Source organism: Tribolium madens, unplaced genomic scaffold, assembly GCF_015345945.1.
Source record: "Tribolium madens isolate multiple individuals breed KSU strain unplaced genomic scaffold, Tmad_KSU_1.1 Scaffold_1;HRSCAF=32;Tcas5.2_LG8, whole genome shotgun sequence".
NCBI lineage: Eukaryota > Metazoa > Arthropoda > Insecta > Coleoptera > Tenebrionidae > Tribolium > Tribolium madens.
The window spans coordinates 7482360-7500900 of NW_025400984.1; the positions used below are offsets into that span (position 1 = coordinate 7482360).

The 18541-nt window shown below is 36.7% G+C and overlaps 5 protein-coding genes across 9 annotated transcripts; 3 read left to right on the forward strand and 2 right to left on the reverse strand.

Annotated features, from left to right (window-relative positions):
* Positions 1–177: 177 nt before the first annotated feature.
* LOC123016279 (sialin) lies at positions 178–7308 on the reverse strand. Its single transcript, XM_044416576.1, has 4 exons — positions 7067–7308; positions 3656–4265; positions 3357–3607; positions 178–766 (listed from the first exon to the last, which is right to left on the reverse strand). Exons 1-4 carry the CDS (start codon positions 7098–7100, stop codon positions 240–242), a joined length of 1422 nt encoding a protein of 473 aa, XP_044272511.1. The 5' UTR covers positions 7101–7308; the 3' UTR covers positions 178–239.
* A 713-nt stretch (positions 7309–8021) lies between these two features.
* Positions 8022–12006, forward strand: LOC123003804 (pre-mRNA-splicing regulator female-lethal(2)D). 3 transcript variants are annotated; one of them, XM_044396806.1, is made up of 4 exons: positions 8022–8213; positions 8276–8486; positions 8624–8748; positions 10906–12006. In XM_044396806.1, exons 2-4 carry the CDS (start codon positions 8309–8311, stop codon positions 11557–11559), a joined length of 957 nt encoding a protein of 318 aa, XP_044252741.1. In that variant the 5' UTR covers positions 8022–8213; positions 8276–8308; the 3' UTR covers positions 11560–12006. The 3 variants fall into 3 exon arrangements, with proteins under 3 accessions (XP_044252741.1, XP_044252744.1, XP_044252742.1); XM_044396809.1 differs by having other exon boundaries at positions 8287–8486; XM_044396807.1 differs by having other exon boundaries at positions 8308–8486.
* Positions 12007–12092: 86 nt separating this feature from the next.
* Positions 12093–13621, forward strand: LOC123003805 (RNA-binding protein with serine-rich domain 1). The gene is made up of 3 exons (XM_044396810.1): positions 12093–12246; positions 12553–12666; positions 12738–13621. Coding segments are annotated over exons 1-3 (936 nt in total). The 5' UTR covers positions 12093–12244; the 3' UTR covers positions 13558–13621.
* A 76-nt stretch (positions 13622–13697) lies between these two features.
* Positions 13698–15447, forward strand: LOC123003799 (putative ankyrin repeat protein RF_0381). Of its 3 annotated transcripts, none has more exons than XM_044396796.1 (3): positions 13698–13849; positions 13901–14660; positions 14794–14902. In XM_044396796.1, exons 1-3 carry the CDS (start codon positions 13799–13801, stop codon positions 14886–14888), a joined length of 906 nt encoding a protein of 301 aa, XP_044252731.1. In that variant the 5' UTR covers positions 13698–13798; the 3' UTR covers positions 14889–14902. The 3 variants fall into 3 exon arrangements, with proteins under 3 accessions (XP_044252731.1, XP_044252729.1, XP_044252730.1); XM_044396795.1 differs by having other exon boundaries at positions 13702–13849; positions 13901–14028; positions 14080–15447; XM_044396794.1 differs by having other exon boundaries at positions 13700–13849; positions 13901–15447.
* Positions 15444–18472, reverse strand: LOC123003797 (thioredoxin domain-containing protein 11). The gene is made up of 10 exons (XM_044396792.1): positions 18066–18472; positions 17584–18019; positions 17355–17531; positions 17114–17305; positions 16979–17066; positions 16524–16930; positions 16248–16475; positions 16006–16199; positions 15828–15957; positions 15444–15776 (listed from the first exon to the last, which is right to left on the reverse strand). Exons 1-10 carry the CDS (start codon positions 18302–18304, stop codon positions 15567–15569), a joined length of 2301 nt encoding a protein of 766 aa, XP_044252727.1. The 5' UTR covers positions 18305–18472; the 3' UTR covers positions 15444–15566.
* Between the last annotated feature and the right edge of the window lie 69 nt (positions 18473–18541).

Here is an 18541-nt window from a genome sequence, read left to right on the forward strand (position 1 = left end):
TCAGTACCGGACTATTTATCATTGCGATTGGATTTAGAAATCTGTGATCGATTGCAGCGACCCCTCAAAAGTCATGAAACATTATTACATCTGTTATCACAACGAGGAAACTTTTCAGGTCACACTTGCAACATTCATTGTTTACATTCCCAGAATTATGGATACAGATACAAACTCTTTGATCGTCAAAAATTTATTTAAAAAAATCACAATATGTACAAATATAAAAACAGTAAAAATCACGCAAGAACCTCCTTTTCGTTCTTCTTCAACGGCTGCATTTCTTTGTCGATTCGCGCCTCCTCTTCCACCGAATTCCACTTCTGTAATTCCCCCGTCCCTAGTAATAAATAGACGAGCGCTCCAGTGGCGTACGTCCCAACTAAAATCCAAAACACGTATCGCCACTGCTCGAAAGTCTGTTCTTCTTTGGTGAGAATAGCCACGATTTTGGTGGAAAGCCACCCTCCGAATGACGAAAGGGTGTTGGCCATGCCGAAGATCGTCCCCGAGAAGTTGGGGGCGATGTCGAGGCCATTGGAGAGGTAGCCGGCGGTGACGGCGCCGTTGAAGAAGAGGGAAGCGGTGAATACTACAACTGTTATGACAGAGTCCATGCCGAGGAAGGCCTGGATTATCATGAGGAAGCCTGGGGTGAGGACGGCGAATGTGGTGAAGGCTTTGCGAGTGGTGGTGGTGGAGAACCGGCCCGATTTGAGCAGGCGGTCGGCGAGGAAACTGGCGATCACGGCCATGGCGTATTTTCCTGGAATTAATTGGGAAAAATCAGGGTTTGATTAGTATTCATAACAGGTAAATGGCGTCATAGGGTAATTAAATGAATTAACTTTCTCTCTGTCGCTAAGCCCAACAAGGAAAAATGACGCACAAGAAGGACGAAAATGCGTTGTTATTATTGTCATTAAAAGTTTAAAAAAACTTCCGTAATTGCGTAAAACTACCGAATTTTTTAAAACTAATGCACATTTTATCTTTATTTGTATCGACTACGCAGTGGCGGATCTAGGCCATTTTTACCGAGGCTCGAGCCCCGGAAAAATTTTAAACATTATTAAGTTTAAATATGTACATTAAAAAAGATTGCATAAAAATAAAAATGCATTAATATTAACTATTCTATACCAAATAAAGTATTTCTGAGAAACAAAGGCACTTGCATTTTGGATTTTGCATATACCTAGAGACCAGAAAGTATGAAACCAAACATTCCTTCCTCAAACTATTTATTTATTAAAAAAAAACTACTTGATAAATGATCATTTTTCTAGTACTCTATCGACAGGGTACTATAAAAATGTGACGTTTCTGAGGAATAAAAATTTCAACTTTTTTTTGTTTTTGAATTTTGCAATTTTTTAATTTTTTTCTCAACTGGCAACTCGCTATAAAACCGTTTTTTTTTTGTAAAGGCTATGTTCCAAAAATTACATTTTATTCAATTTTTATCGGAAAAAAATTTCATTAAGTTGCCAAAAATCATTTTGAAAAAATCTCATAACTCAACAACAAAACAAGATTTCATTCTCAAAACACGATGAAATTTTTTATAGCACTTTGATTTATATTAATTATTATTTTCTGAAGGCAAATAATTAAAAAAACCTCTTGGTTCCATACTTTTTGATCACGTTGTGTGGTATGTAAATATTTTTTTTCTTAATACCTTTGAGTTAAGTGTAAAAAAGTGTAAAATTATGAACCCCGACTCAAGGCCCGGCAATTTTCAGAGGCTAGATTCGCCACTGCGATTATGCTATCGACAAGTCTCGTTTTGTAAAATTTTACAACGAAAAAATTTGTTATTTTATGCTAGCTATTATTATTATTATTATTATTATTAAAATTTACGTTTTTTTTGATAAAAAATACGAATATCTAGTAACAAATAAAAATTTACGAAAAATGTTAAATCAGATCTACACTCGATACACAGAAAACATACCAAGTACATATTTTATAACTTAGATAGACGCGTTTGTAATCTTCCACGTGCTGAAAAAAAAAAATAGATGACCTCGACGTTTGCCTTTTGACACTTAGATCGATGTTTTATTCCTATTTTATTGCAATTTCATTTAGTTAAAAAATGTTTAAAAAAAATTCTCATTACAGTATTATTGTTGGCAATATCAGTTATGGGGATTTTAAATTTTGCACTTTGACTATTTATTTCTGTTGGAAAACTAATTTTAATTTTTTTTTCCTGCAGCTTATTAGAAAAGGAAACAAAGAAGCTGTATATCCTATATTGTAAGTATGGGTGTACCCAAAAACGCGCACCTCCTTGAAAGAGAGTACTATAACAATGTTTAAAAAATTCTCTCAAAAAAATTTTGACATTTGTTTTTCGACATTTGACATTTTTATGTCTATTTGGTGATACTGATGATTATATGATATGTTTTTTTCATAATTATTTAGAAAAGGTACAAAAATGTTGCCAATAAAAGCCCCAAATAACACTAAATTTAGGAAACAGCTTCTTTGTTTCCTATTCTAGTAGCCTGTAGCAAAAAAACTTGGAAAATTATTTTTCCAACAAATAAATAAAGTCAATGTGCAAAATTTAAAATCTCATAACTTTTTTTAACCTACATCGATGTTTTATTCCCATTTTATTGCAATTTCATTTAGTTAAAAAATGTTTAAAAAAAATTCTCATTACAGTATTATTGTTGGCAATATCAGTGGGAACGGAAACAGTTGCATATCTATCAATCATGGCACACTTTGTATTAGAAACAGTAAATAATAAAATTTCCCTGTACTCACATAAAGCTTTTTTTATTTGAAAAAATTAAGAAATAAGTGGCAAAACCAGGAGTAACACAGTAAGTTTCGTCTCTTTTGGCTATTTAGAAAATCATCGTTGCATAAATAAGAGTTTAGTAAACGTTCTTTCAAATTTTGCAATTGCTTCAGTCACTATAGTAAGACAGTTTAGGAGTTTTTCTCATAACACTTTTTGAAATTCCACTTTTCATTAATAAATTATTTTTGACTAGTTTTAATCGTTTTTTTTGTGTTTTTTTAATATTCTTAGAAAGTAATCAAGATAATCGAGATAATATTCAAGATAATCAAAATACTCGTATCTTGTTTCTTCATTTTTTTAATCTTTTTTGTTGTTATTGAAATATTAACAACACGAATATTTTTAAGAATGCGTGAGCGTTTCTCGTTTTCATGGAATTGTAGAACGTCAGTTAAGAGTTCGAGGGTACAGCCCAAAGGACCAAAGTCTGAGGCCCGACAATATTATCGAAAAATTAATTACACCATAAACTAATTAACAAAAAAACATAAACAAAGATAGTGACGGACTTCGCACTCACCGAGATAGGGCAAACTGGACAATATCCCATTCTTCTTTATGTTGAAATGCAAGATATGATCCATATAGGACGGGAGTTGGTTGACAACGGTAAAATAACAAAAAACCGAACAACCATGAGTTATAATAATCGCCCAAACCGGCCCTGAAGTGAAGATTTTCAACCATGGCACGGTGGACGGCTTCACGCTTTTCCCTCCACTTCCTTCTGCGATTTTTGACTCGATTTCCAACTTTTCCTCAATTGTGATTCTACAATAATTGTGATAAGAAAAAACCAAAAACTTTGCGACTTTTTACCTGGGGTGTTGGGCTGGCGAATCAAAAACGAGCAAAAACCACGCCACCGACCACAGGATCCCCACCGCCCCCGTCACGTAAAACACACTCGGCCACCCAATCGACGAGATCAGAAACCCGCAAACGGGCATCGTCAATGCCGCCCCCAGCGAACTTGCCATCATGTTAGCGATGAACTTTGACCTCTCCATAGGGGGGATCCATTTAGCCGCCATGGGTAAAATGGCCGGCCACGTGGCTCCCAGGAAAAAGCCCAGCAAGGCTCGCAGTACTAGAACCACGTAGTAGTTGAGGTGGCAGGCAGCAGGGGTTAACACTGTGATGAGGCTAGCGAGGAGCATGCCTCCACCGAAGACTCGTCGAGCTCCGACGATTTCGGCAAGTCGGCCTCCGGGGAGTTCTGTGAGGACGTAGCCCCAAAAAAAGCTGCCCAAAATGTCATTTTTTTGCGTTTCCGTCCAGTCGAAGCGCGTGCTGGAGGTGGTGGTGTTTGTGTCGTTCTTTTTGATCATGTCAACCACGGCGATGGTCATGTTTACTCGGAGCATGTAGTTGAACATGAAGCCGAGGATTACCATGATGTTGAGGACTTGGGTGCACGTTAAGAAGTCTGCGATGTTATAAAAGGAATAAAAAATACAGATTGTTAATAAATTAATTTAGTTACATAATTTTATTATGATTGATTATTACTTCTATCACATTTTTGTAAAATTTTTGTATTTATACAATTACGACTATAATTTTTCACCAACCGAATATTAAAAAAGCTGTGTTTTTGCAAAAAATAAATAAAAACCAAACATAATAATATTTAATATTGTACAGGATGTTTCAGAATTCGCGTCTCTTAAAAATGCCAAGTAAAATAAATACAGCGTGATCATTTAGGACTATTTAAGTTAGCAAGAGATTTGAAAGTATTTTTGTTATAATTTGTAACACTGCAACCGGATACCGTTTTGATTGACAAATACTTGACGTACAACCCCTCAAGATTGTTAAATTGTTGTTAATCAGAAGCATACTCCACTGGTTTCCTTTAAAATCAGGATTACCAACAGATTCATTCATTCTTCATCACTTTGTATTTCGAAATTATGGGGGTTTAAATTTTGCACTTTGACTATTTATTTCTGTTGGAAAACTAATTTTAATTTTTTTTTCTTGCAGCTTATTAGAAAAGGAAACAAAGAAGCTGTATATCCTATATTGTAACTATGGGTGTCCGGAAAGTCGCGCACCTCCTTGAAAGGGAGTAATTGGATAGTCCCCCAGTGTACTAAAAAAATGTTTAAAAAATTTTGACATTTATTTTTCGACATTTGATATTTTTTATGTCTATTTAGTGATACTGATGATCTTGTATATGTTTTTTTCATAATTATTTAAAAAAAATACAAAAATTTTGCCAATAAAAGCCCCAAATAACACTAAACAGAGTTACAATTTAGGATACAGCTTCTCTGTTTCCTATTCTAGTAGCCGGTAGCAAAAAAAATTGGAAAATTATTTTTCCAACAGAAATAAATAAAGTCAAAGTGCAAAACTTAAAATCTCATAACTTCGAATTTTTTTTTATACATAAATTTTTTTAAACATTTTTCTTGTTGTCTAGGGTCTAGGGCACTGCACGATAATACAGTGTCACGGAGGTGCGCGACTTTCCGGACAATCTGTATGTATACCGTTATTTGTGGCTTTTATTATTAATTGGCAAACTTTTGGTACAACAGGGGACACGGAGTTTTGGATATCAAATTTATGTCAATTAAAAAATATCAATGTATGTACGCCACACTTTATTGTTGAAGTGTTAGTTGAAATTTATTTTTGGCGTCGATTTTCCAATACAGTAATGCCAGCACGATGTTTTTTTTTTCCAGCTGTCAGGATAGAAACTACAAAAATCGAAAAGGGGGTTGGTTACACATAAGGTCAGTTTTACATTTTTAGGTCAATCGAATGACTAATCGTCCAAAATTCCGTGTCTGGAACTGAACCTTTATTGAACAATACAATAGAAAAGGTCAAATGTCAAAATTTTTTGACGGATAGAATTTTTTAAACATTTTTATTTTACTTGCCGTTATTTTCTGAGGCGCCAGTTCCGAAATATACTGTATAGAAGTGACCCGGAAATAACGTAAAGAAAAAACTAAGATTTACTGCTAATAAATAAATAAAAAAATAAAGTGTCAAAAAATCGACAGCTCTGCTGAAATGTGGAATAAACGTGACCAAAAAATAAAGTAAAATAAAGGAGTCAGTGGTTATGTTTGGATCATTCTGTATAAACTACATAATACAGCGTTTTTCAAATTTAGTTATGTGAACTTTTTGAACCAAAATAATTTGAAGTGCATTATCTGCAAATTGACAAGTCATTATTTCTGTTTGTGAAAATAGTTGTTGAATAGGTACTTGAATATAAAATTTGTTCATTTATTAGTAGCAGGTAAGTAATTTTCAATTTTAAATTATTCACTGAAAACGGTTTTCTGAGACAAGTAGGTAAGTTTTTTATGTCCTTGAAAAAAAACGAATTTCAGTTTTATGGTTGGCATCACTTATATTTTCTCATGTACTTTTAAATTACAAAAAAAGGAAGTCAAAATGTTTTGTACAATTGTAGAAATTACAGAAACTTAGTCAAAAGCTATTGAGAAAATATTAACGACCAGAGCCAACTACCGCCTATGGCTATATTTTGAAAAGTTGAAAAAATATAGGTTTACAACGTAAAAAATTTGCATTTTATTTCCACATTAGGTGTTTGCGAATTGTTAATGAATCCTCACACGTCTATAAAACGAATAACAGTTAAGTACATTATTGTGTATTTCTGTTTCTTTATTTCTTGCTAAACAAGCTAAACCCGTCTTGTTTGTTATAAAAAAGAAAAATCAAGAAAATAAAACATAAGTGGAATATCAGGTTATCCACTATTTTTAGATTTTCCCATCCCAATAATGTGGGTACTTATCATTTTAAAACCGCAATGCTTTATTTTCATATACAGGTGAGCAAAATTAAGTCACAATAGAAAATAATTTATGTTATAGCAAAATTCCACCTTTCTAATGCCAAGATATTATCTAATATTTACGATATATATTTTATATTTGACGTTACGTTGTCAAACAAATTTCACAATTTTACAATTCAAATCTAGCCACCTGCTGCAGTCTTACATTGCGCCACTAATTGAATATTTTGAAAGAAAAGCGCCGTTAGTCGGCCCCACGTGGACGCGTCTTCCCCACGTGTCTATTTTAGAAGCGTATGCCAGGACCGGACATTTTCCCATTAGCACAAATTGAATTAAATTAATCAAATGAAACGCCGGAAGGGGAATTGGCGAATTAACCCTCCCTACATCCGCCATAAACTGAGCCTACTTTGACTCACCTGTCCATTTGCGTGTCTTTGCTGATGAAGCCATCCTGAAAAGGGATTCACACACTTTCGCACAGATTTTTTTTCTCTTTACTAAACTAAGTTAAATCTCTCACTAGGTAAATAAATTATGAATATTTTTTTTTTCTAATTAAATTAAATTAAAAAAAAAAATGTTAAACACCCGGTCATTTATTCTTTAGTTGCACGTCTAATCTCTTCAAGTTGTATACGCATACTCGTGTTTAACAAAACGGCGCTTAACAATTTTTACCCGCCTTTGCTATACCTCCAGCGACGTCACTCACCGGTTTATCCCCTCCAAAAGATTCGACATCACGCGATTGTGGACGAAAAACGAATTATTTATGAGTTTGCGGCTTAATTAATTACATGTGATCTGTCTTAAGTTGTATTGATCAATTTACGGTGACTTGAGAGTATCGTAAATAACGAAATTTGATAACGATAACAAGGATAATAAAGGGGATAAACAATTTTTGATTAATTTCTTCAAATTTATCACAGTGCAAGTACGTCATATACGAATTAAAATTAGAAATTGGAATCTAGAGTATATCTAATTAATTTCACAGAAAAAAATTACATGTAATAAAGGGTCTATTATGAAGGTTAAATAACGACAGGATTAAAATTTGCTATCTATTACAAATATTTTGATCAAAATATGTATTTTGTAAACGTAATGAATTTATTGAAGATACGTCAAATAAAAATTGTTAACAGAAGAAAACAAACAAGATAAAAATAAATGAAATAGCTAGTAATAAATAAAAAATATTCTACTACACATGTTTTTATTTATAATTATATATTGTTGATCAATTTTTGCAATTAACGTCTTTATTTCAAACACTCAAGCATTATTGCAAGCAACCAACAATACAGCATTGAGTCGCATTAGTTTTGAATGGCGCTGTACCAGCTGATCAATCCGTCAAGAATCGCTCGCTGTGTTACCGACTCGGCCCAAATGTCAAAAAGTGAACAATGGCGTCTAATTTCAGTGTGCCCGTTGTTATATGCCGCGTTCCCTGTTGATTTCAGATGCCTCACCGTTGGCCCCGTCTTAGTTTTCGTGTTTACTTTCGAACATTAAGCAAGTGAGAGCCCAATTTCAGCCCAGCATCGAGATCAAGTGAGTATTCTTTATCGAAACCTCCTCCAGGAATAACAATGGCCGCCGGGGGCACGTTGTAGCTTCACTCGAGGCTTGATTTGCGGTTCCGTAGGATGTCGGAGGGAGGGAACGGGCCGGAGGCCCAGCCCAGCAGTCCCGACAAGGCCCCCTCGAGAGTAGTGGTGAGCGAGTCGGAGATGGGGGCCCTCAGCGCCGCGGAGTGGTGCGGCCGGTGGAGGCAGCAGGACGCGTACATCGCGGCCCTGGAACGGCGCCTGGCGCAGCAGGAAGGTACTTAGTTCAGTTACTCTAGTGTGTCTTTCAGTGCCACCACAAAAAATCATTTTTCTCTCTATGTCTGTTTTGTTGATTGAGTGGTGCAGTGTAGTGTCGTGCATCAGTGAAGTGATAATGCGTCGTGATTGCAGGCGAACTAGAGGACCTGCGCCAGACCACGGACAAGACGAGAAACCAACTCAACGAGTCCCAGCAACGGGAACGGGTGTTGATGAGACGCTTGACTGCCAAAGAGCAGGAGACGCAGGACTACGTGGTCAGTAATCATTTTATTTGCCACTCAAATGTTCTTAAGCGCGGGGTGCCGGAGTGCAGACGAGCTTTTCTGAGTGGAAGTCAAAGTGACACAGTGAAGTGTTTGCACGGTTTTGGCCACTAGACGAAAACAATGACAAGGTGTCCACAATTGACCAATAACTTTGATTTGAACGCTGAACTTACAAAAACTCACTTTTCTTTAACTAGGATTTTTAAATTAACGCCACACTATGCTTAGTTTAGGCTTTGTTTACTTGGTTTAAGTAAACAATCAACAAAAAAATGACTAGTTTTTATTTGTGTTCTGTCTGTTTATCTATTGTATTGTTGAATGATACGCTTGGTTTTAAGGAATGTTTGATAATTTACTATCTTGGATCAATATCGTTTAACCGTACTGTGAAATATCAAACGATTTGCTTTCTTTCGTCAGGAATATCTGATCAAATCACTTCGTTCCTTCATTTATTTCATTGACTGTTTTGGACTTCAGCCAACCAAAAAACTGAAATAAATTGTTGCCTCTGATCAGATATTTAGACAACAAGAAATTTACTATTGATTGTGTTTATTTAATATGGAGAATATCTACTTTTACAAAGTTTAAAGTATTGTTCAAGTATTTATTACGAGGTTGCAAAATTATATAAATGATGAGGTAGAATCAAAAAGATTGTTTTAGGAAAAAAAGACAATTTTAGGTTCAAATAACGAAATATGAGTATTTTTTACCAATTAATTGTTCTTGTTATGAGCTGATTTAATAATTACTATAAAGCGAAAGCAACTGAAAAATGATTGTATTAATTGTCATGTTTCTATATTTTTTCGATAAATAATAATTCTGAATAGTATTTTATTTAATGCTAAAATTATTGTACTTAATCTATCGGTTTTAGTGATTTTTGTGTAAAGAAATTTGAGTGTTTTTTCATTTTTTCATCATTTAAATACTTTTTTGTTGAAATGAAATCCATATGATGTGGCTGAAATTTGTTAAATTTTGAATGTAATAATAAAGTCAAAACCCACTTAAAATCTGATCACAGTTTATTACATGAGGAATCAGCAAACTATAGTTTCAGTGCAATAAGAATTAACACAATTTTGAAAAATTTTAAACAACTAATAGAATTTTTACATTTTTTTGAAGGTGAAAAGGAATTGTCTAGTGAAGCTGGAACAATCCTGGCGTGGTGTCAAATTCTTTTTTGTTCATAAGCAGTCAAATAATCATTTCATAGTTTCAGTTCCCTAAAATGTTTCAAAGTAATTAAATAAATATTAAAGACACGGAAACTTTTTTATACTGAAGAAACCTTTTGTCAGCGGCAAACAATTTTATGAATTAATACTTTTCCCGAACTTCCTATTATAAAACGGTTTTTGGTGTTGTAATAATCGTATTATGAACGTAACACAAAAAAATGTTAGAAAACAATTATTATATAATACAAATTGGAATCAATAGTTCTAGTTGATAATTCTTTTTCACATTCACTTGAATTTCGTAAATAACTCAAGAACACGAAAATTGACACACGAAAAGTTGTTTGTTGTCTTCATCAACCATTTATGGTAATGTGTTGTATAGTTGTGATTGTTCATGAATTATACCATTGATACTTTATTGATTCTTATCAAATACCAATGATTTGAATCAAATATTAAAATTAAAAGTATACAATCATGTATGTACTTATTGAAAATAGTTTCTTTTTTTTTATTGTTTTGAGATAAACGTTAAGGCGTCAGCGATTGTGATGTAATTTATTTGTAAATTGTTTTGAATTAGCTAATAAAATTTTTCGATTCGTAGATTAAATCAGATTTACTTATTGAAATTTTGATTTAATCTTTCAGCACATGTAATAATCTACGTGGCAAGTTTTGTCTTTAAATAATTTCCTATTTTTCCTATCATTGTGCGTTTATACTAGTTTTATTAAAATCACCAGAACCGCTATGTTGAATAAAATGGTTAACATTGTTTGTAGTGTATTTTTTAAAGAAATATGGAAGACAATAATGGTATTGTGATAGACACCTTGTTGTTGTAGGAAAACAAAATAACCCACTCAGAAAAACCGCCGTTTTTAGGTCATTTTGCTTCGTTTCAATTTCTTGTCAGTATTAAAAATTGTTTTTGCTACAGTGCCAATTGAACGAACTGAAAAGTGCCCAAGCCCCCTCAGCCCTTCGTTCAACTCTGCTCGATCCTGCCGTGAACTGCATCCTCCAGCAGTTGAAAACCGAACTCCAATCCACCCGTTCCGAGCTTGAAGACACCAAGAACGAACTGACAGCGTGGAAATTCACCCCCGACTCGAACACCGGCAAACGCCTGATGGCGAAATGCCGCCTCCTGTACCAGGAGAACGAGGAACTCGGCAAGATCACGAGCTCCGGCCGCATAGCGAAACTCGAGAGCGACTTGGCGTTGCAGAAGAGCTTCTCCGAAGAGGTGAGACAGAGCCAGAACGAGCTGGACGCGTTCCTGGCCGACCTGGACGAGGACGTCGAGGGCATGCAGAGCACGATCTTGTTCCTCCAGACGGAGCTGCGAAAGACGAAAGAGAGCGCGCAGGTGCTGCAGAAGGAGAACAGTACGCTCAAGTTGGCCAATGGGAGGTCGAACGGTGACAGTGTGTGTGAACAGGAACGGACGGACTCGGACTCCGAGGCGGAGAGGACTACATGTGTGAAACGCGTTCGAAGGTCGTCCGTCCTCAGTATCGACTATAACGAGGACGACGCCCTCGTCATCAGCACGAACGGTGACGTTGCGATGGCCTCTGATCCAGAATAGTGGTTCCTACGAGGCATTCGCCCACGCCAGCGTCGTGCATCGGGTGGAAGGTGCACGACGCCGGGAGTGAGTGAGCTGAGATTAACCCAACTATAACACTTATAAACTGACGAACAGTATATTCAAATTGTATATAAATATACTAGCCTAATGTGGTTGTTTGAAATTGTGAACTTCAATCATTATTACAAAATTGTGTTAATCACTGCAGTGCAGTTGCAGATTTTTTTCTAAGTAGTTTTGGCAACAATGCAATATTTTATTATTTTTCCTATCTCCCATTCTGTTATCAAGGTGCGCTTTCTTTTATCCATTTGTTCGCGTTTTATTCAAAAGTTCATTTGATCGACTCTGTTTTAAATTTGTCAAATTGTATAATTTTTTAACGTTTTTATGTTGAAAGTTGTATTTATAAAATAAAACAAAAATTATATCACTTATTATTGACCACAGTGTTTTACTATCACAAGGGGACGAAATTTAAAGTTGCCGCTTTTGGAAAAATGTCACCAACCAAAAATCACTAGATCAGTGCTACCAACATAAAACGATCGTAGTGGCGTCGTTTTTCTAATTTTCCGTAATTACACTTTTCTTGCGAAGTTTTCATGTTTCTGTGATAACAAAGTGAAAGATTTTAATTTGTGTCTTGTCGCGACTATACAGGAGTTTAAAATAGCCAAAAATGTGAGTATTAACATTTGAGGTTAAGTCTGTTGTGCGGAAGCCGCTTTCAGCGATTTTCTTATAAATTCGAAAGAAATGCACACACCAACCGTCTGCAAACACTTGTCGGTGTCTGTTTTGCTTCCCATAACCCTTATTTGTGTCTAGTTTTAGGTGGTTAATTATTAGTTGATTTTTATCTTAAGTAAATTACAATACAATTAAATCCTTTATCAAGGCCATTTAGGGGGGTGGATGAGTTTTTACAATAGGCCGGTTTCAAATTGTATTTTTTATTTTTCTTAAAAAAATCGTGTTTATTCTCAGGGCGAAAATAGGTTCTGATACAGAAAAAGACGACAAAGATAAGAAGAAAGAACGTGGTAGAGAACGTAAACGTAAAAGTGAATCTGGTTCTAGCAGCAGCGATAGTAGCAGAAGGTAACCCCACACGAGATTGAATTAAAAATTCTTAAGATTTTGAAAATTTTACTCTAATACACTTAATTTAGTTCTTCCGACAGCAGCTCGTCTAGCTCTCGCTCTTCAAGCAGTTCCAGTTCCGGTAGCAGTTCTCGTTCGAGTAGTTCTTCCTCGGAGTCTTCAAGCTCAAGCAGTGACAAAGATCGCAGCCGTCCTAAACGCCGCTCGCGCTCCACCAGCAAACCCACCCGTCGCAGCAAAGAACGCAAAGACAAAGACAAGGAGAAGGAAAAAGAAAAGGACGTGAAGAAAGACGACAAAGAGGACGTCAAAGACAAAGATGTCAACAATCGCAAATCCCCGGCTAAAGATGACAAAAACCACACCCGTGGCAAATCCCGCTCGCGTTCTCATTCAGACCGTCGCAAAAGGCGTCGCCGGTCCCCCACGCCACGCCCCACGAAAATCCACATTGGTCGTTTAACACGGACTATCAATAGGGAGCATATTATGGAAATTTTCGGGACGTATGGACCAATCAAACACGTGGATTTCCCCAAAGACCACATCCATCCACATTTGGGACGGGGCTTCTGCTACGTGGAGTTCACCAATGCGGATGATGCTGAAAACGCGATGAAACATATGGATGGAGGGCAGATTGATGGGCAAGAGATTACAGCGGCACCGGTGCTTGTGCCCAAGCCGAGACCGCCGCCTATGAGACGAAGCCCCCCTCCGATGCATATGAGGAGGCCACCGCCCCATAGACGGACTCCGCCCAGGTTCAGAAGGCGGAGTCCTATGAGACCCATGAGGAGGAGTCCACCGAGGAGGAGGCCGCATTCGAGAAGTCCACCCCCGAGGCGCAGGAAACACAGTCGCTCGAGTTCTAGTAGTTCCAGATGATTTTTTCTATTTTAATTTTTTAAGATTATGGATTGTGTGAAAAGGAATAAAGTATGGCACAAAATTAGTGTATTTAATTTCAGAGTAACCAACCTTTAATTAGGTATAAGATTTAATTATTCAAAATGAAAAGTGGGGTACTCAAAAATTGAAGTTATTTATTTGTTATGTTGGTATTACATAACCTATATTTTTCAATTAAAATTGGTATAAAATTGGATGTAAAATGTTGAAATAAGTGATGTCTGCATCAAATAATAATGACGAAAACCTACAAAACCTCCTATCTGAAGTAATAACTTTTATATTTTGACATAACCTCAAATTTTAACTTTTGCTTTAGGTCGAATCCGCAATATCTAACAATGACCTTGCCACCTTAAAACATCTTTTTTCACACCCACTTGACTATAAGACCCTCCAGGATGAAAATGGTAACAACCCTCTGCACTTATCCATAATTCACGAAAAGTATTATTCCCATCATAGTACAACAAATTTCCTACCAAATCCTTATTTCAGGAACGCAATTTTTGATTACTTGCTTGATAAATTCGACTTGGAGGCACAAAACCGAACGGGCCACACAGTCCTATCCTTGTCTCTTCTTGACCACAGCGACGTTTTAATAAATGAGTACTTTGCACTGAAATTGATCAGAAAGGGGGCCAACATTAATGTGTTTTTTTGCGACAATAACACAATACTACACTTGGCACTCCAACGACACTATTTCCAGGTCGCGCAATTCGTTATTGAGAAAGGGGCCGATATAAATGCTCAGAACGACGCGGGGTGTACCCCCTTACACATGCTTTTTCACGTGAAGACTGACCCTGAGGGCGTGATTGAGGGAGTGGGGCTGATGTTATATCACGGGGCCGATGCGAGCATCCGTGATCACAATGGGAATATCCCTTTTGAACTTGCGGTCATTTATGACCGTTACATAAGAACCGCCCAAGAAAACCTTTTCTTTTATACTTTTGACTCGAACTCAAGTTACGAAATGTCTGATGAAGTGTTGTGTGAGTTGTTGGAGTCGAAATCGCCGTTGTTTTTCCAAATTGTTGATTACGTGTCCGAAGTTGTTTTTGTCTCAGGTGTGACTTTCTCGCCGTTTCTTTTATTTCGGATTGATCCGAATTTTCTTAAAGTTGTAATAGAGAAGTTTGACTATGTTGTCAAAAAAATCCTTGCATGTCCGCCTGACTATGTCACTTGGTTTCGTTTCAGGATTGAGTCGTTGCAAAATTGGGAAATTCTACTCGGGAGTCACTTGGCGTCAGACACTGTTGAATTTATTGGCAGGTTTAGTATTAGTTGGTTAGTAAAAAAATTAGATGAGGATCAAGTGTCCCCAAAAGTAGTTACAGGATTTTTATTTTACTTGCTTTCGTACGGTTTGGAGGTTTCAGAAATCGATGTACAGGCTGTGTACAAAAAATATGGTTACTGTGATCTTTTTAAGACTTTTTTACACTTGGATATCAAGAAAAGCAAATTAATGAACACTGATATACTCCCCAAAATAATTTACGACATTAATTTAGACTTGGAAACGTTCCTAACAGACCCCCACGATTTTTCAATTAATGCAATAGAAAAATTATTAGATTATTATGCCCACCCAAAATTGAGACAATTTTGCAATAAACTGGGAGTCAAGAAACTTGTAATAAAATCAGACAGTTTACCCAAAGTGCCCCTCCTAGTCGAGCTTGCGAGAGACACTTTGCGCATATATTTGATTAAAAAGTACAGTTTGAAATACCCCAAACAATTTTTCACTCTAATAAAACATCTTCCAATTAGTCACATCCACGAAAAAATCCTGTCATTTGAAACAAAATTGTATTATTAATTTTTTAAATAAAACCACGAAACTGTTATAAACTTTTATTCAACCATTATTATCACAGATACAAGGGTAAAAACTAAATGAGTACATCCCAAAATACATAAATTCGGAATGTTTTTTGTTTAAGTGCACTTGACTTTGGCCTGAATCAATCTCGTAATTTATTCAAATTGATATTAATTTTTGAAGTTTCTTCAGGAGAGTGAGCAAATAATAGATGCAGTTGTCTTAACACTTGTAACTTGTATAAAACTTTCTGCTTTCGGGTGGAATTCCGCCATTCGCGCAATGTTGTCCCAATTATGGTCAGTGTTTCCATACGGAGTGAGGTGACACATCTGGTTTTCTCATCGGGGAACTACAAGGTTTAGTAAGGTGTTGGTCACTAGATGGCGCTGTTTGAACTCACCTTCGTTTGGCAACAAATACACCACATGGTTTTGAGTTTGAGAATGGGGTCGATATTTGTTAGAATAAATCCCAGGAGATTTGGCACCGTTATTGGGAGATTCCTAGGAAAAGCGCGAGATTCCGATTTTCTAAGAAAAAAAAAACAATTTGGCATCATTATGAGTGTGTTTTTTTACCTAATAGACGGAAAAAATAGAATTGTTGGAAAGCTCTCCATAGTGTACTCCCATGGCAGTAAATTAGAATCGCCGTCTATTCTTACAAAAGTTATATCTTTAACAGGAGTCAATAATTTTGCTGCAGTCAAAAACATGTAGGCAAAACCGTTACAAAATGCACATTGTTTAGAATAATAATAAACAATAACCACCTAAAAACATTATTTCCAATGATATTAAACTTAAATTAAAACACTAACTTTGTTAGGTTGAAGCACAGTTGGTAAAAAATCATCACTTGTCAGTTCCCTCACACAAAACTGACTTGACTTTGAACAATTCAAGTGAGGATAAACATGATCAGACTTCGCCTTCATGTGCACTTTTGACTGTAGAGATCTTGGTAAAGTCTTTTGTGTGAAATTAAAAATAAAGAAACGTAAATTTCCGCTATTTACATTTTCAGTCATGACGTAATGAGTCTCCATCTAGAAAAAATATTTTCATTAATTAAAAATTTTCATTAAAATTCCCACCTTTTCATTAACAATAACAACCCCACTTTTCTGCCTCTCCCTTTTCCCCAAATCCACCCCCAACCTTTCCGCAAATTGATAAAACCTCAAACTATCAATCGCTACGAATTTCAAGCTTGAATTGCTTGCACAAGCCGCCCCTGTGATATTAACCCCGCTTTCGAGGCCACGTGACTCAAAAACAACCGGACTGTGCTTTTGCGCCAATAGAAAATCACGACACCGGTTTACAGTTTTCTGTATTGTCGGCTTACTCGTCAGGACCGTACTTTCGCAAAATTTATTCAAAGACTCTTTGTCCACACAATTACAAATATCCGTATTGTTCGTCCAAATATTGGGTAAATTCGTAATCACAGTTGGGAGGTGACATTTTTGTGTCATTTTTTGATAATTCCTGCGATTTCCTTAAAAAATAAATTGGTTAAAAATTAATTGTAAATATTGAAACTTACTCAATCGTGATTCAGTTATAAGTTTTTGTCGTATAGTGAGGTTAGAATTGTTGGCACAATTGTAGTAGTCATAAGCGGCTTCGCGCAACTGAAATAATTGGGGTCAAGAAAGTATATAACAAAAATAAAAGTTACCATATCAAAGTGGTCGATTTGTTGCAAAAGAGGATTTTTAGGGGTGAATAAAATAAGGGTGGGTCCGGGTTGCATGAAATTTGAGAGACTTAAGCTTTTCATTCCAGTTGGGGCCGCCCAATTGGTGATTTGATACGAATTTTTCAAAATCCAGGATGTTAGTGACTCAATGGTCAGTTCGCCTTCAAAATCCTTGAAAATTTTATTTGGTAAAAAGATATTAAAAATGTTTTAAACCTACAATTGTTCCATTCCAAATATGGAGGCTTATGGAGGGCTCAACGTCAGATTTCTGAGGTATGACTGCAAAAATCGAATCCCTGAAGGGGTCCCTTTCTAGGAACCTCAGCGCAGTTGAATAAAAAACGGCATATTCATAACTGCCTGGCAAAACATTTATTTTAGCCAACACGACAGTCTGTAAATTAATAGATTAAGTTTTAGTGTCGTAGTAATTCTTCCAGACTTACGTCATGTTTGCCTATGAGTTCATCAATTGTTTCAGGACGCAAAATAGGCTTGCAGACATTTTGCAAAAATTTGATTATGTGGAAGGCCTCCAAAGGCCCGTTATATTGAATCCCCCTCCCGTGTGTGGGGTAAGCGATCAAAACGGGCCACTTGTACACCTTGCTATACTGCCTCTTGCACTCGCTGCCTGGCTGCCAGCAGTTAACCGCGACAAAAGCCACCTCATTTTGCATATAATGCGCGGCGATTTCCAGCTGTTTGCGCGCCGTCTGACTCTCGGCGTCCCACGGGGCGTAAAACATGACAAACGCGATGTCAGACGAGCGCGCATCTTCGATTGCTTCCGTGATTTGCCCCCGGTACCAATCCGTCACTATGGAATTCTGAGGGAAAAAGGGATACGCAGCTGGACTTTTGCTCACTTTCGGGGGAGTCCTGCAAAGCCACTTGAAGACGTGTCAGACACCACGTAGCGACTTACTCGTTAGTTAAGGCAGCGTAAGCCACTGCGATGATAATCATGATCAAGAATTCCTTGCACAAGTTTAACATTTTGAGGGTTATCGTGGGACGGTTTGTCGGGTCTGCCACGCTTGCTTCGGGATTATCGGTGTCGCTATCTGAGTCTGTCGCGACAGCGTCGGGGTCATTATTGTGAGTGGTCCCTGGGTCAGGTGTTGGCGAGGTGTTATAGTCCGACTCTTGTACCGGAGATGACATACCCAGTTGACCTCATACCATTGAACCTTGCTCGATTTCACGTAAATTTGCCGCGGACTCAGTGAATTTTGCAATTTTGGTTACATGAAAAAGCGGAATTTTACGAAATTTGACATCGTGTCAGCCCACGTCAGCTGTCACCCACACTCACGAAATCCGACAACTGCGAATTACTTAACAATGACAGCAAGCTCTACCAACCTAACGAAACTAAAACTTGACGACTTGCATAGTAAA

Coding starts and splice junctions, on each gene's coding strand:
- LOC123003797 (XM_044396792.1), bottom strand. CDS start 18,304: ATGTCATCTCCGGTACAAGAGTCGGACTATAACACCTCGCCAACACCT. Junction 17,306..17,354: donor ATATTTGGAATGGAACAATT/GTAGGTTTAAAA, acceptor AAAATTTTCAAG/GATTTTGAAGGCGAACTGAC. Junction 15,777..15,827: donor GTATTTGTTGCCAAACGAAG/GTGAGTTCAAAC, acceptor TAAACCTTGTAG/TTCCCCGATGAGAAAACCAG.
- LOC123003805 (XM_044396810.1), top strand. Junction 12,667..12,737: donor AGCAGCGATAGTAGCAGAAG/GTAACCCCACAC, acceptor CACTTAATTTAG/TTCTTCCGACAGCAGCTCGT.
- LOC123016279 (XM_044416576.1), bottom strand. CDS start 7,100: ATGGCTTCATCAGCAAAGACACGCAAATGGACAG. Junction 4,266..7,066: donor AAAGACACGCAAATGGACAG/GTGAGTCAAAGT, acceptor ATAACATCGCAG/ACTTCTTAACGTGCACCCAA. Junction 767..3,356: donor GTCCAGTTTGCCCTATCTCG/GTGAGTGCGAAG, acceptor AATTAATTCCAG/GAAAATACGCCATGGCCGTG.
- LOC123003799 (XM_044396794.1), top strand. CDS start 13,799: ATGTCTGCATCAAATAATAATGACGAAAACCTACAAAACCTCCTATCT. Junction 13,850..13,900: donor TACAAAACCTCCTATCTGAA/GTAATAACTTTT, acceptor CTTTTGCTTTAG/GTCGAATCCGCAATATCTAA.
- LOC123003804 (XM_044396806.1), top strand. CDS start 8,309: ATGTCGGAGGGAGGGAACGGGCCGGAGGCCCAGCCCAGCAGTCCCGAC. Junction 8,487..8,623: donor GCGCCTGGCGCAGCAGGAAG/GTACTTAGTTCA, acceptor TCGTGATTGCAG/GCGAACTAGAGGACCTGCGC. Junction 8,749..10,905: donor AGGAGACGCAGGACTACGTG/GTCAGTAATCAT, acceptor TTTTTGCTACAG/TGCCAATTGAACGAACTGAA.